Source organism: Natrix helvetica (assembly GCF_964273705.1).
Source record: "Natrix helvetica genome assembly, chromosome: 1".
NCBI lineage: Eukaryota > Metazoa > Chordata > Lepidosauria > Squamata > Natricidae > Natrix > Natrix helvetica.
Genome location: NC_138548.1, coordinates 247,905,795 through 247,921,644, shown reverse-complemented (window position 1 = coordinate 247,921,644; position 15,850 = coordinate 247,905,795). Strand labels below are relative to the sequence as shown.

General features: G+C 42.1%; 1 protein-coding gene across 6 annotated transcripts in view; it reads right to left on the bottom strand.

Moving 5' to 3' along the window:
• The window catches only part of ITGB4 (integrin subunit beta 4), an 87,304-nt gene that overhangs the window by 8,860 nt on the left and 62,594 nt on the right, over window positions 1-15,850 (bottom strand). For 3 of the 6 annotated variants that reach the window (XM_081954162.1, XM_081954160.1, XM_081954161.1), the window contains 9 exons: window positions 13,855-13,997; window positions 12,994-13,174; window positions 11,706-11,843; window positions 10,165-10,347; window positions 9,535-9,666; window positions 5,617-5,838; window positions 3,387-3,536; window positions 2,963-3,133; window positions 379-531 (listed from right to left, as the gene is read on the bottom strand). In XM_081954162.1, the coding sequence (XP_081810288.1) occupies window positions 379-531; window positions 2,963-3,133; window positions 3,387-3,536; window positions 5,617-5,838; window positions 9,535-9,666; window positions 10,165-10,347; window positions 11,706-11,843; window positions 12,994-13,174; window positions 13,855-13,997 (1,473 nt within the window). The remainder of the gene's footprint in view (window positions 1-378; window positions 532-2,962; window positions 3,134-3,386; window positions 3,537-5,616; window positions 5,839-9,534; window positions 9,667-10,164; window positions 10,348-11,705; window positions 11,844-12,993; window positions 13,175-13,854; window positions 13,998-15,850) is intronic. The other 3 variants (XM_081954163.1, XM_081954164.1, XM_081954165.1) reach the window with 3 other exon arrangements.

The following is a 15,850-nucleotide window of genomic DNA, read 5'->3' as shown; positions in this document are numbered from 1 at the left end:
TTTAGTGTTTTTCACCAGAACCCAAATTCACATTACCCCTATTCCAGTCAGACAGCTATCTTCTAATGCAGCCTTGGTTGATATATTAGGGAACATTATTCAACAAATATTTTTAAAATCAAATTTAGAAACTGTCCATCCGCCTCACAGAGGATCTATGAAGGTTCTGCCCCTGCTGTGGCGTATGGAAACATCTGGAAAACATAAGGACAGGGAAATCTGTTTGGGCAGTTTGGAAACAGACCTCAGCAATAAGAAACATGATTTGGGGGGTGTTCCATGCTACAAACCATGTTCTGATCGTTCTAGAATTTGATGCCTTTTGACAAAACAAGGTTTTCCGATTGCCACTTTCACCACAGGGAGAGCTTCACTGACCTCCACTGAGAAGCTGGTATTGCACACTGTATCCTTGTACTTCTTTATCACAGTGGGGTTCCTGCCAGCTGACTTTCAGTGAGGTTGGCCCCAGGGCAGAGAACACCAAGCGAGTTGGAGTGTCCGGAACATTCAGAAGCTGCATTCTAGAATCTGAGGCAGATAGAAAATAGCAAGATTAGATCTGAAAGCAAGGAAAGGACAAAATGCAATCGTCCACATCAGCATGAGACTTCCTTTTGTGTCAAAGAAGAACAAGCCAAGAGTAAGCTGAGATGTTGAGAATGTAGCCAGAAGAATTGAGGGGAACAGCATGGCTGAAGAATCATTGGACAATGAATGAAAAGAGTATCACGGCTGCATTGCGTGGTAACATGCAGCAGGAAAAGAAGAGGAGTGTTGGTTTTGTCAGGGAAGCCGTTCTTTTTCTTGTCCCCAGGTCCTAGAGCCTCAGGGCAAGGCAAGGTTCCAGGTGGAGGTTAGATTAAACTCACCCACATGACAAACTAGGGCAGTGATGGCGAACCTTTTTTGGCTCGCGTGCCATAAGTGGGGGGGAGCGCAGGTGGGTAGTGTGCAGGCGTGCTGCACCCATAATGCAATGCGCGACTACAGGCGCAACCCCCCCATTTTGTGCATGCTTTTTTTGCCCTCCCCAGATTCCAGAGGCTTTATAGGAGCCTGGGGAGGGCGAAAACAGCCTCTCCCGCCCCGGTGGAAGCCCTCTGGTTTGCTTGGAGGGTTGTTTTGAGCGCTCCGAAGGCTTGAGGAACTTCCCTGAAGCCTCCAGAGCAGTCAAAATGAACCTCCGAGCAAACGGAAGTACATTCCCTAACTTCCGGTTTGGGAATAGGGCTGGTTTTTTTGCACTCCGGAGGCTTCAGGGAAGCTCATGAAGCCTCTGGAGGGCCTTCGGGGGGGGGGGGGAGGCTCTTTTCGCCCTCCCCAGGCTCCTATAAAGCCTCTGGAGCCTGGGGAGGGCAAAAATGGCTTTAAAAAAGGGTGAACTCAGCTGGCCAGCACACACATGCGCGCTGGCCAGCTGACAGGGCAGCGCCTTGCGTGCCCTGACAAATGGCTCCGCGTGCCATAGGTTCGCCATCACTGAACTAGGGCCTAGCTGATCTTCAGAGTCAGTGTAGTCCCTGGCCTTTTGTGGCTGAGGAGGACAAAATGCACCCTGGATTGTTCATTTTGCAGAACGTTTGGTACTCTCTTAAGCTTGATTGTTTGCTTGCAGATGTTTCCTTACCCAACTAGATAACATCATTAATGTGAGTGAGCGTAGGTTTTGCTATCTTTTAATAAATAGTAGCTTGCCCTGACAGTTTGGGTTGGGGTGTAATTTCCTTCTTGGTGATTACTTGATTAGAATATCATTTTTTGCCTGATTGTTTGCCTTGCTTATCTGAATATGGGCTGTTGGAGAGTATGTGTTCTAATCTTTTTGTTCCCTGCCTAGGTTTTTTATTGCCTTTTTTTGAATGGTGTGTAAATATGGTTTATTTCTGTAAGTCTATTTGTCTGAACATCCTAGGAATTCCATAGCATTTTTCAATTTGGCTTAGTTTATGATGTTATTAGCTTCCCAGTTGAAACTGGCTGAGTTTGGCTATGTGTTACGAGATTAAAGTTTTCTTGTCATGTCTTTTTACTGCTAGTTGATTTCTGTGGACATGTTTGTGGATGTAGCCTTCTGCCAGTCTATCCTACAAAGTGGCTTTTAGAACTCTTGCATTGTAAATGACTCCTGCTTTTTCTTTTTTTCCCCTTTGTTTTTCCCCGTAATGCTATTCAGAATGGGAAAGTAACAATTAAACATAGTCATAATGGTGGTTGCTTTGCATCCTTGAGAAGTGGAAGACAACATTATATAGGAATTATTATCTGAACTGTAGCAATTCCTAGGGTGCCTCCATTAGGAGACGTAGAATTGCTTTCCATGCAGCTTGAGCCAACCCACTGACTTTTGCTCATCTTTTTGCATTTAGGCAGAGAAAAAGCTCCTAAAGCATTTTGCTTACTCCTTAAAAGATTGGACTCATTTGGCCAGACAACCCCTTCCTTTTGTAGAATAAGAAGTTTCCCTCTCTTCCAAATGTTTGTTTTGGATGCAAGCAAGGTGCTTTCCTTTCTATAGAGGACAATGTAGTTTCAAAACCAGAGGAAATAGCTGTAATTATAAGGTTGTGAGCTACAATAAATATAGACCATGGACCTCGGCAACACCTTAAACTATGTAAATATGTTTTAAAAGGAACATAGTGTAACATTTGCCTGTTTTGACCTGGGGAGATGGACGTGGAGACAGAAGAATAGCAGATTGTTAAGGATACTGCCTGAGCACTAACTCCTTTGAGCGTGTAATATAATAACTGAAGTGATGTTGTTAAAACATGAAAACTATCAAAGTGAAAGAGATGGAAGGTTAGAAGGCAGAGCAAATTAGCACATGCACACAAGCAGATCTACAAGCAAAGCCACTTGAAGGAATTTAACGGGAATAAACTAGCAGTTTATGAGATGAGTCATTGGAGCTGGAGCAAACAGCCTTGCAGGTGATCAGCCATGCCATTTGCTATACCTAAGTACTTGGAAATCCAAGAAGGCTCATCAGTCATGACTATAGAATCCCGAGCATCACGGCTGTCAGAGTAACCCATCACATTTGCCCTCCTAGAGCCCACATCCTGCGGGATCTGGGGTATCCTTCTAGTTTCTTCGTATGTGGGAGAGAAAACATTCTTGGATGGGTCTAAAGACATGCCAAAAACAGAGAGAAAGAAAGACACACCATTGAGAGTACCAGAAAAGATTGCAGCACCAACACCAGGCACAGTGGCTGAAGGAATAAGCCGGAGGAAGAAGGAATATTTTCTTCCTGTCTAATGCTAACTGGCATGAGAGATCAAGTGAGAGAGAAAGAGTTCAACTAACTGGAATCTCCTTCAGATAGAACACTGATTATTCTCAAATCACTAACAGATTAGCACACATTAGTTACCTACCATGTCCGGACACAGTGGTATATTCTCTTGTTAGCGATGAGTTTCCGATCACTCTTCTCTCGTGATATACATGTGGACTTAGATAATTTCGGGTTAAACTTCCACTACCAGCAGGGAAGGCAATATCCAGTCGGCCATTCATCAGGTGTTCTGGAAATTATTCAATTTGCTGCAGTTAACATCCATAACCATGGATATGCATCTCAAGCAAGTTAATTAATATGAGATCTGACAATAAATATATCTTAGAATGCCTGGGCTCACGGTCTGTGCTAAGTGGTTTAATTTTTACTTAGTGAACCCAAACACGTTCATATATCAAGGTCCATGTCAGTATGCTGTTTGAAATCAGCCAACTGTGGCTACATTAACCAATCTATGTTTAAATTAAAGAAATGGCTCAATAAGATATGTGAACTCAAAGTTTCTAGTATTAAAATGTAACCAAGTGCCTCCAATATATTGATTTCAGTTGTATTTTTTTTCCGACCAGATATGTTGGTTGCAGATTAATGGGATTCAAAGCTGAAGGCACCTGAAGAGCATCAGTTTGGGAAGCATTGACCTTGGCTTTATTCTGCTTCTGATCTATAAAGTGCATTCTGGGGCTCCATAAGAACCAACATCCCTTATGTCGTATCACTTAAACCCACAATGCACAACAAAACATCAATATCAGAATTAAACAGACTGAAAGGACCAATAAGAAAAGAGCAAGGGTTAGTTAGTTCAGAAGATGGCTTCATGAATGCCAAATGATGTACCAAATACTAAAGGACATGATATTCAAGTAATGCTATATTTTTCGAAAAAGAAAATGTTTTAGAGCGTTCATTAAGTTCCTGTAAGACTAATATATTCAAATGTCTGTCCGAATAGTTACAGATCCTTCATAGTCAGAGGCATTATATATACTAGAACCAGATATTAATAACAAACACTCTGGCTGGTCATCTCTTTTTTCTGTTTTCTGAGTTCTCTGTTAACTCTGTTAACCACTATTGGAAATAATGAGGGCAAGATGAAGAGACATTCTTAAATGAATTACAGAAAATGCTCAGGGGGCAGGCATTAGTTCTGTCTCAACAACTCTAAGAATGTTCTGAATTTTTAAACAGTTGTTGGAATCATTGGTTGGTTACACAATGTAATACTTGGCATTGTTCAGATATTTAGGGCAACAGGTTCCACGAAGGAGTAGCTGCCAGGATGGTGAAAGTTCACCAAGTTTAGCATACTGAAGAAAATCATAGTTATGAGGTTTTCTGTAGCAGGTAACACTGTTGTCCTATGCTAACAAGATTCCAAATGGGAGGTGGGGACTTCTAAATACTGCAGAGGGGGCGGTTTCCTTCAGGTATGATGGATTGGGGGAATGAATGCCAGCAATGGAAAAGGCTGAAAAAAATAATGGGTCTATCTTTTTGACCACCATTCCCACCCCCCACCAACTTCTTCTACCAAGTACCTGGTAGGAAAGGAACTCAGATGTCTGAATTGATGGTTTACAGAGGATTTTTGAAATTAGCTTGTGAGCTGCATGAAGGGCAGAAATATGCAATATGTGTCCCAAAAGAATTCTCTCTCTTTGCACTTCCAGTCAGGTTCATTCAATTCCATGCCTAGGATAGCCCTGACTTTGGTACTAAATAACCAATCACAAGCAGATTCCATTACAAATGCTAAACGCCCTATGCCCGTGATGGCGAACCTGTGGCACGCGGAGCCATTTGTCAGGGCACGCGAGGCGCTGCCCTGTCAGCTAGCCAATGCGCATGCACGCGCTGGCCAGCTGAGTTCACCTTTTTAAAAGTGATAAAAGTCACTTCCGGTTTGCTCGGAGGGTGGTTTTAAGCACTCCAAAGGCTTCAGGGAAGCCTCTGGACAGTCCCTGGGGAGGCTCTTTTCGCCCTCCCCAGGCTCCTATAAAGCCCCTGGAGCATGGGGAGGGCAAAAAAAAATGTAAAAATGGGGGGGTCGCGCGTTTTGCGCCCATGCACACTGGGGGGCGTCGCGTGTTGCATTATGGGTGCGGCACGCCTGCACTTGACCCCCCTGCGCTCCCCCACTTGTGGCACGTGAGCCAAAAAAGGTTCGCCATCACTGCCCTATGCTATTAACATGTCCTTGTAGTTTGTAGAGGGGTAGCGTGAATAAATTATATTCCAGGGCCCTGGAGTAGGATGAGACATCATGGTTACTGGGAGGGAAGAAGGTGGCCATCCTTCACCTGCTTGGGGCTGGGACGTCCCACTCCTTGGTAGGCTGCCGCTGGTTGCATCACTGTCCACTAGCTCAGAGGGGGCACTACCCTCATGGAGGAGACACTCTGTGTCCGAGGAAAAGCAACTGCTGTCCGAGTAACGAGGGATCAGTTCTACTGGGAGTCTCCAGGTGACGTGACGAAGGTCCAGCTCGTCCCCCAGCAGCTGCACATATTTCCATCGAGAGCCTTTTGGAACAAGTGAAGGACTTGTGTTGGCAGGGTCGGAAGAGTGCAGGAAGCGCCGGGAGGAGTACAAAGCAGCCGGTCCATCACTTGCAAACTACCTGCAAACTTAGTGTCTCCTAGCAACACTTTAGGGGGGAAGCACAATGCACAAGGACTCTTGTAGCTCTGAAAGGAGTCTGCTACATAATGCATTGCATTTGTGCTCAGATTATGAGTGGAAAGGGGAGACCCGACCAGGATCCATAAGGCCCACTCTCTGATTCTTGCCAATCATAGTAAAAGTATGACATCCCATCCAGAGGTGACCTTCCTTTATCCTCTTCATTTAATAAATATAACATTGGATGATGAATAAAAACAAAATCACAATTGGGTATAGAATCAAATTAGACAAGAACTAGGGTGATACTTAGTAGTTGTCTGGATATCTCTGAAGCAAGATATCCAGCAACAGGGAGCAAGAGTTAGTTTCCCAAACTGCCTTATTGGCACTAAGTTCATCATTGTCATCAGAAAGAGGTAGTCCTCAACTCACAACCATTAGTTTCGTGAACGAAGTTACAACAGCATTAAAATGTAAGTGACTTATGACCGCATTCCACACTTACAACTGTTGCAGCATCCCTGTGGTCACTGACCAAAGTTTAGATGCTTGGCAACTGACATGGATTTTTGAGGGTTGCAGTGTTCTGGGGTCATATCATCACCTTTTGCAACCTTCTGAAAAGCAAAGTCAATGGGGAAAGCCAGATTCGCTTAACAACCATGTGGCTTAATTAACCACTGCAGTGATTCACCTAACAATCATGGCAAGAAAAGTCGTAACATGGGAGCAAAACTCACGTAACAATTGTCTTGCTTAGCAACAGAGGTTTTGGGCTCACTGTGATTGTAAGTCAAGGACTACCTATAGTGATTTCTTGATTAATGTGTAGCAAGACTCCAAAATAAATAAATCTATCTGTCTGTCTGTCCATCCATCCACCCGCCCACCCACCCACCCACCCACCCACCCACCCATCCATCCATCCATCTACAATGCAGAGTCACCTGAAAACAAGTTTCACTGAGTTAATACAGTAGGACCTACTCCCAAATATGCATGTATAAGAGTTCAGTGTAAGAATAGAAGGGGAAATCATTTTCAAACTTTCTGTATCATATCAATAATTTATACCAATGGCCATAACTGTATGGCAGCTGAATCATGCTGCATTAAGTTGTGGTTATGCCCAAATAAATCCATCTATGCATTACCGCAACCTTAAAAGCACATTACTGTATCACCTTATCATATATCTCTACACACACACACACACACACACACACACACACACACACACATACACACACAAACAGACACGCTGCTGAACTGAAGCACTGATTTATAGAATAAAATATCAGAACATCACTGTGCTTGTTGAATAATTTTTTCAAATTGCAAAATTATATACAAGAAGTTGACTTATGACTGCAGTTGGGACCAGAATTTCATTGCTAAGATAGGTTTCTTCAGAACCCTTGACTGTATGGAAATTACTGTATCCAGTATCCACCCCTCTAAGCAATCAGTGTTCGATGTCAGAAAATTACTGTATAACTGTCTTGTAGATGGGCTAAAGGAACAGTTTCATTTCCACTGAAGACAATGCAATTTTCTAATATCTGTAGTATCTGAAGTGGCTTGTTCTCAAATATGTATACGCTGGAAAAAAATAATTAAGGGATAAATGAAGTGGAGACAGCTACTTCATGGAAGAATATTTCCAAATCTGGATATAAATAAGGCTGAAGGAACAACTAAAGTGGGAAGGGAACTATAGCTCTACAGCAGATGGAAAAGGTCCAGAAAGAACAATTCTTTAAGGAGAGCCAGACAGTTGGGGGGGGGGGGGGAAAGGGACTACATTCTTTGAACAGTAGAATCCAGCTAACAGGACATTTTGCTATTTGATCTTTGAAAACTGAGATAATTCTACATGTCCTTAACACATCCTAATGTGGGAAAATATTTTAACACAATTTAATTGATTATTTTAAATAACAATTATTAGAACATTTTATTATGTATCTTTCGGTTTAAAAATGCACAATATTTCCATGATCTGCATTCCTCTTGAATTATTGACATCGTACCTTGACTCAAATAAATCACAATATGGAATCCATAGATAGAAGCATTATGTCTGTCTTTGTTCAAAAGGTTCGAAAAATCTTTTGTGGTAAGGAATAGAGCAGGGTAGTTTTTAGAAGTAGGCTTTGGTCATGACTAAAAATGACTAAAAATTTGGAACTACATGCTGAACCAAAACCAAACACAAAGTACAATGCGCTTGAAACTTCTTTCGAAGAAATCAATCACATGCCTAAATACAACAATTTACAAACTAGTTCTCGTATATACTCATATATACTATCTGACCCTCAAAAAGGCAATAATTTTGAAACTCTATGACGGGCAGTCTCCTTTTCTATCCCTACCCAGGTCAAAATGCATATGTTACCAGACTACAGGAGGCCCATGACTTAAATGGTATGGATTGATGTGATTAAGAACTGGTTTACCAACATAAGCTCCTCACCTCTGGTGTAGATAATGGGATTTGGTTGTTAGTCTTTTTGTCTTGGTTTAAGTTATTACTGGTTCTGGAAGGCATATTTTGGTTTTTGGATTTGTACTACCTCAATGACTGATAGCAGTTAACTAGGAAATGGGAAACTGAAAAAAAAAACCTTTAAAAATGATTAGTTGGGATGACCACTGAAAGCTGAAACTTTCATTTCAGAGTAACAAATGGCAAAGGTAGTCTTACAAGTCCAGTGATCTGACGGTGAACTTCTGCCATGATATTGGGGTTAGATCAGTGGTTCCCAACATGGGGCCCATACCCCACAGTGGGACAATTTGATTTTTAATGGGGGCACTTTGAACCTTGTTTAAACCAAGTTAATGGCCTTTTAGGCTTCCTAAAGTAGAGTGAGTAGAGTTCACTTTTTAAGTAAAGTAAAAGTTATATGTCACGGGGGGCATCAGGATTTTAGATATGCTTAGGTGGGGCATGGCCAAAAAAAGGTTGGGAACCACTGGGTTAGATAGAAATGATAATTTGCTATTTTGCTACGTTAGAGGAAAATCAATGAAGTGCAAGCACAAAAACAATTTACAGTCCTGTTTTGCTATCAGGGGTTGATAAACCACCAAACAGAAAACTTCCACTTCAAAAGTATGTGATTGGATATTCTGAACTCTGAAACCTCCACACAAAGCATTCCTCAGATTTTTTTTTTTTTAGAGAGGCTAATAGGGAAAGCACAGGTCAAGTCTAGCACCGTAATTTCAATATGGACCCACCAAATGCCTCCTGGCGCATCGGAGAGCCTGGGTTGTAGCAATTTGGAATTTATTTATTTATTTTAGTCTGGAAGGTAGTGTTAAATAGGTAGGACCTGATTGCTTAACTGGACTTTTTGTTTCTCTTTTTCTTGCCTTGGCGTTTTCTTATAGAACTTCTGGAAGCCATAATATTAGCTCTGCCTTAAAATATGCTTGCTTGTAAATAATAGGGGGAAAAATATTTGCTAGCCCGTTAATATGGTGCTCAGCGTGTTCAAGTTGTTTTGTATTGCCCTCGTATATTCATTTTCTCTTATAGCTATACTTCACTAAAAATGGCCACAAAATGAAGCATACTGTACCAGAGTCATCTGAGACGCTGGGGTGTTTACTACCAGCTGGTGAACGCATTATATCATTGCTGTACATTAGAAAGCTGTCATAGTCTTCTCTTTCTTGTGCATCAATTATTGGTATATCAGGAATGATAGGAACTGCAAAAAAGGAAGGAAGGAACCAAATATAAGTTGGATTTTTTTTTTGGATACAAACATAATGAATCCCAACCATACTTTTTATATCAAGACACTGTTTGAACTAGTACTTTGATCTAATTAATATGAGACATCGTTTCACTGGAGAAAACTATGTCAGCATTGAAGCTCTTTGATTTAAAAATATGCATGTTAGGATAGCAATACTGGAATGTGGTTGAACAGTATGATATATTTAGCATGTACAATTAAAAGTAAGAATAATAAAAAGTTTGATCCCTGTTCCCAGTGGTATCACATTAAACAGCAAATATATGCCACACAGTATAGTTCTGCAAATACAGACTATAATACTAGTTGTGTAATACCCACACAATAGAAGCACGGACCCAAAGGAATATCTCTTAACAACACTGTATTTGTTCAAGCCCAAAACAAAAATTCTTTTATAGCAGAAGCTTGACCGTACAAATTTGAAGAGCTATGATAAAAACTTACTGGACATGGGCCGTTTTGGCTGTGTAGCCAAGTTAATGGTCGCTTCTCTTTCTGGCCCCCATCCAGCTCCATTCTTGGCCTTCACTGTATAACGGTAAGGCTGTGATTCCCGTAAATTTTCAATCAGAACCATCCGCTTCTTAGGCTCCTCCACCATGACTTTCTTCATGGGGCCAATGGGTCCTGAAAAAATATATGTGTATATGAATTTGATATATATTTGGTCACTTTTCTTTTTCAACCCAGCCAGCTTTCCTGCTTAAGGGAGGACTAGAATTCACGGTCCCCTGGTCTATAGGCCAGTCCTTTTACTAATGCATCAAATGGGCTCTCAACGTTGTATTGGATTGGCAGAATCAATCTAATGGTCTCTTTTCAACAAGCAAAAGGTTTTACGTGAAGAAATAAGCACCAGGGTAAGGCAGCCAATATATCCTGTCATACTGGCTATCTGTATCTTAAAAAATTGGATACCTTGAAGTACCAGCAAAAACAGTGTTGTCTTTCTAACTGGACTGAGCCCAAAATCTCTTCGTAAAGCAAAAATTTGAAAAGTAAATTATTGAGATGATGTAACATTTAATGACAGAAGTCTAGGCACTATGCGAAGTATCAAATAGTGTGGAAACAGTTGAATGCATGGAGTGAAAGACAAAGACAAAGCACCAGGAGTGTTGTAAAACATGGGTTGCAAAATAAACTGCAATAAGACTGTAGGATTCAATCTGGGTTGGTTACCGGACCAGAGGTTTTGTCTTCTGAGCTTTCAGACTTGTGCTGGAGCCTATCGAGAGGCTAGAGAGAAGTTCCCTGAAGATAGGCTCCAGGATGAGTCAGAATCTGAAAGCTCAGGAAACGAAACCTCTGGTCCCGGTGACCGACCCAGATTGGGTCCTACAACATTATCCTCGGCCATGTACATACCAGAAGTGGTATTCAGCAGGTTCTGACCAGTTCTGGAGAACCGGTAGCAGAAATTTTGAGTAGTTCGGAGAACTGGTAATTACCACCTCTGATTGGCCCCACCCCCATCTATTCTCTGCCTCCCGAGTCCCAGCTGATCGGGAGGGAATGGGATTTTGCATTAACCTTCCCCTGGAGTGGGGAGGGAATGGAGATTTTACAGTATCCATCCCCTGCCACACCCACCAAGCCACGCCACGCCTACCAAGCTACGCCCACCGAACCGGTAGTAAAAAAAATTGAATCCCACCACTGGTACATTCCCTTTTATCTATGCAATAGGACTATTCAACAAGAAGTCTAAGCAAGAGAAGCAAAGTCAAGCTTCACACACAGACCAACCAATTGTATCCAACCTACTGAGAGATAGGTGTGTGCCATACTTCTCATCATCACCATTAGGGGTTTTTATAGTCTGCAGCTTGGATTAGCAGTTTTGATATCATAGGTTTCAAGAGCAATGGCCTCCAGTGCAATGGCCTTCTAAATGCATGCAACTGAAATACTTTCGTGAAGATATCAAACACGTTAGCCAGGATACATGATTTTTAAGGGTAGCCCACAGATTTCATGCTTACTGTTTTCCTCGTTGACAAGTCCATAGCTGACCTCGTAAGCCGTGATCATGCCGTTGGTTTCTGCAGGCTCAGCCCAGCTCAGCTGCGTCACAGTGGAGGAGATGACGTTGAAGGCCAAGCGCCCAGGCTCACTAGGAACTACAGAGATGAAATGCAGAAACTGTTCTGTACGCAACTAACACACAGTGTAGGAATGTTTGAATGCCTTTGAATGCATTGAGGGAGGAATACGGAGAGTTGGCTACCTGAAGCTGGAAATAGCACAAGAGCTCTATATAATACAGTAATTTTAAAGCAAATGCCCTAAAACTCAACCAAGTGCTTAATTTAGGAGCATTTTCAATGAATTTCAATAGGAATTCAAAAGTTAGAATCTGGAGTTTGATGGATAAATGTATATTAGTATTCGGTATTAGTTAAAAAAAAAGAAGCAATTGACACACAGCCAGCCACAAGACTAGTTCAATAATGATGAATAAACACAACAAAAGAAATTGTTATATAGGGATGCCACATTCATCCTATTCCAACAACCTAGGAAAACAACCAGGTTTTTAATGATTGTCTGAATGTCATCAGACTGAGCTGCAGTGGCAATGGTTAGAGTGCAATACTACAGGCTAATTCTGCTGCCTGCTGGCTGACTCAATTTGACACGCCAAATCTCACCAGGCTCAAGGTTGACTCATCCTTCCATCCTTCCGAGGAGGGTAAAATGAAGACCCAGATTGTTGGGGGCAAGAGGCTGACTCTGTAAAACTGCTTAAGAAGGCTGTAAAGCACTATAAAGCGATATATAAGTCTAAGTGCTATTGCTATTTGGATGAGAGCCATATGGGTCTCTGGGGATGATGCTACATTCCAGAGGGCAAGTATTGTAACAGCCTAGTTCCTAGATCCCAAAGATGATATTGTTTCATTGTCAGGAACTGGGAACATGCTCTCTCTGCCTGAAGTCGCTGGGAGGGCAGAAATAATCAGATTCTAACTCTAATTTAAAACTCAGGCTGCTTCAACATAATCTCCCCAACCAGTGCCTTGTTTTGACTCCAGCCATTTCATCTGAATGTGATTCATGAATACGCTGATGCTTGATGGATTAGGCTTGCAGAAAGGAGACCTTAGATCAGTGTTTCTCAAACTTGGCGACTTTAAGTCCTGGGGACTTTAAGCTGGCTGGGGAATTCTGGGAGTTGAAGTCCACAGGACTTAAAGTCGCCAAGTTTGAGAAACTCTGCCTTAGATGGCCCATTTTTTTCTGTCAAACTCCGTGGGATGGCAACCTTACCTTCCTCGAGTGTTCGACAGTGGATCACCTTAGAATAAAGCCCTTCGCCCAAAGCGTTATAGGCACAGGATTGCATTTCATAATCACAGTAGGGGTACAGGTTGTTCAGCTCTGCCGAAGGTACTTTGGAATCAAACAGATGAGCCTCTGATTCAGGGTCTCCTTGGATCCAATATTTCACCTGCAGTCCAAAGAGAAAGACTTTCCCTTTTAAAACTGCACGAGCAGCCAAGAAGTATTTACCACCACATAATTAAAAAATAAACAGGGAAAATTCTCATTCACAAACGTTACTATCCCTAAATGAACAGAATATGGGCAGAACTCTGCAATGCAATGCCACAGTTTTACAAGATGTTCTTTTTATTCAGGTCTTCGAAACGTAATGAATGAGGACTGTTCTCTTATGCATCAGGAAAGACATTCATCTATTAATAAATATTTGGAAAACTGAATTCTGATTCAATGAGTGTAAGCAATGCAAATGAATAAAATCTTTAAAATCCAATGCAGGGGTTCTTTTGCTTTTTAAAAAAAATTAAAGATGCATTTTCAAAGAAGTTAATATCTATAAATAGATGTATAGTTACTGAAATTGTATAGTTAATGCTAATGCTAAATAGTAAATTGTATAATTAATTTCTGACTTTCCCTTCCTTTGTACTCCAACAGATTTGCAATACCTATTGGCAAAAACTTTAGAAAGCAAATCCTGAGTGTATTTTCCTTGCCTCCACAGCAGTGCAGTTTTTTTTTCATGAGCCTTTCATGAGTCCCATTTCATGTGCATGGGACAAGCAAGAGTGTGCTTCCCTCCGTACACAACAGTCTCACATGTCTTTAGTGCTTTACTTTCCATACCTTGTATCCTGCTGGTTTGCCTGGTGGGGGCAACCAATTGAAGCGGATCTTTCTAGAGCTTAAGGCCTGTGAATTTGGATTAAGAGGTGCTGCAAGAATGCCTCTAGGGGAATATGGAGGATGAATATCTGGTGCCACAGCTTCTGGAAGGAGAAAAAAGGTAGAGCAAATTACACTACTTTGTAAGCAAGTAAAAAAATCCAAGTGAAATGGTAAAGGATTAAGACGTCATAAACTGGGAGAGGCACAACAGTTACTTCACACATCTGTAAGTGGTGAGAAAGAACTTCTTTAGAAGAAACTTGGGATAATAAGAGATAAGTGGTATTAAACACAGGCCACATTCTCAGGGCTAATATCTCTCAGGCAGGGGTGGGTTCCTGCCAGTTCTAACCTCTTCTATAGAAGAGGTTCCACAAATCTACAGTGCCGTTTAGAACCAGTTCCAGCTCCCTCCCCACCGTCCGTCTGCACATCATCAAGATGAAGAGTGAGAGGAGGAATTCTGGGAGTTGAGGTCCACAAGTCTTAAAGCTGTCAAGTTTGAGCACCCCTGGGGGTTTTTTCCCTAAAGGGTTAGGGGTGCAAAGGTCTTGTAACTTGACAGCTTTAAGACTTGCACACTTCAATGCCAGAGTTCCTGAGCCAACATGACTGGAGGAGGAATTCTGGGAGTTGAAGTCCACAAGTCTTAAAGCTGTCAAGTTTAAACACCCCTGGGGTTTTTTTCCTAAAGGGTTAGGGGTGCAAGGGTCTTGTAACGTGACAGCTTTAAGACTTGTGTGCTTCAAATGCCAGAGTTTCTGAGCCAACATTTTGGTTGCTAAGCAAGAGCGTTGTTAAGTGAGTTTCACCACATTCACAGAAGAAAAATACATCTCACTATATGTTTTGAAGATGAAATATGTGTATCCTGTATCATTATAAGGGAGGCTATGCAAGTTATTTGGCACAGCGAAGAATTGATTGGAATCATAAAATGATGCACAGAAATACTGTATTGCAGAAATCTGTTGCAAGGTAATATTGGTCACTCATTTACATAAACTATGCAAAGTAAAAATAAAACAAATAATTATAAAAATTGTTACAACAAATTAGTAACAGTTTTATAGGATTTCATTAGCAAAATTATTTCTCTAATTGTATCCCAATTACATTAAACAATGGCTAAAGGAATTTCATTAAAACACTCACAATTATGACAGGACCAGGGACATGCGGTCAGGGGAGGCAGGGGAGGTAGAGCCTCACCGCTCTCATCATGAAAATAAAAAAAAAGGGGGAAAAGGGAAAAGGCGCTGAGGAGCCTTCTGCACACGTGGTCTGGGAATGGGACCACGGGTGCAGGAGGCTCCTCTAGCCTCAGCCTCCCTCCTGCACACGTGGTCCAATTCCCCGCCTTCCTGAGTCAACATGAAGGGGACTGTGGAGCGTGAGCCGCGATCCTGCAGAGCGCGCTGCGTGGTGCCCCTTCATGTTGACTCAGGAGTCAGGAAGGAGGGGAATGGGACCACGTGTGCAGGAGGGAGGCAGGAGGGAGGCAGGAGGGAGGCTGAGGCTAGAGGAGCCTCCTGCACCCGTGGTCCCATTCCCAGAGGTTCAGCAGCTTCAGCCTCCTGCACACGTGGTCCCATTCCCCGCCTTCCTGAGTCAACATGAAGGGGACCGCGGCTCGCGCTGATGACATCACCAGCCTCACCAGCCATAAACCTCACCGCACGTCACTGGACAGGACATACATGACACAACACCTCTGGCTGAAACTCAAAGCACCATTGAACCAATGGGATTTGACTGTTTAAGGACCACACTGCTAGCTTATGAATGAGAATATATTTTATGGGAATCACATTTTATCAATTTTGTTGATCCTAAATACTGAAGTCTCGGTGGTTCCATCTGCCAGAGCCTAGGGAATCAAGAAGTCTAAACGTCTCTACAATACAGCACAACAGACAAATATTGATATTTAAGCATCAAAATGAGAATTGTC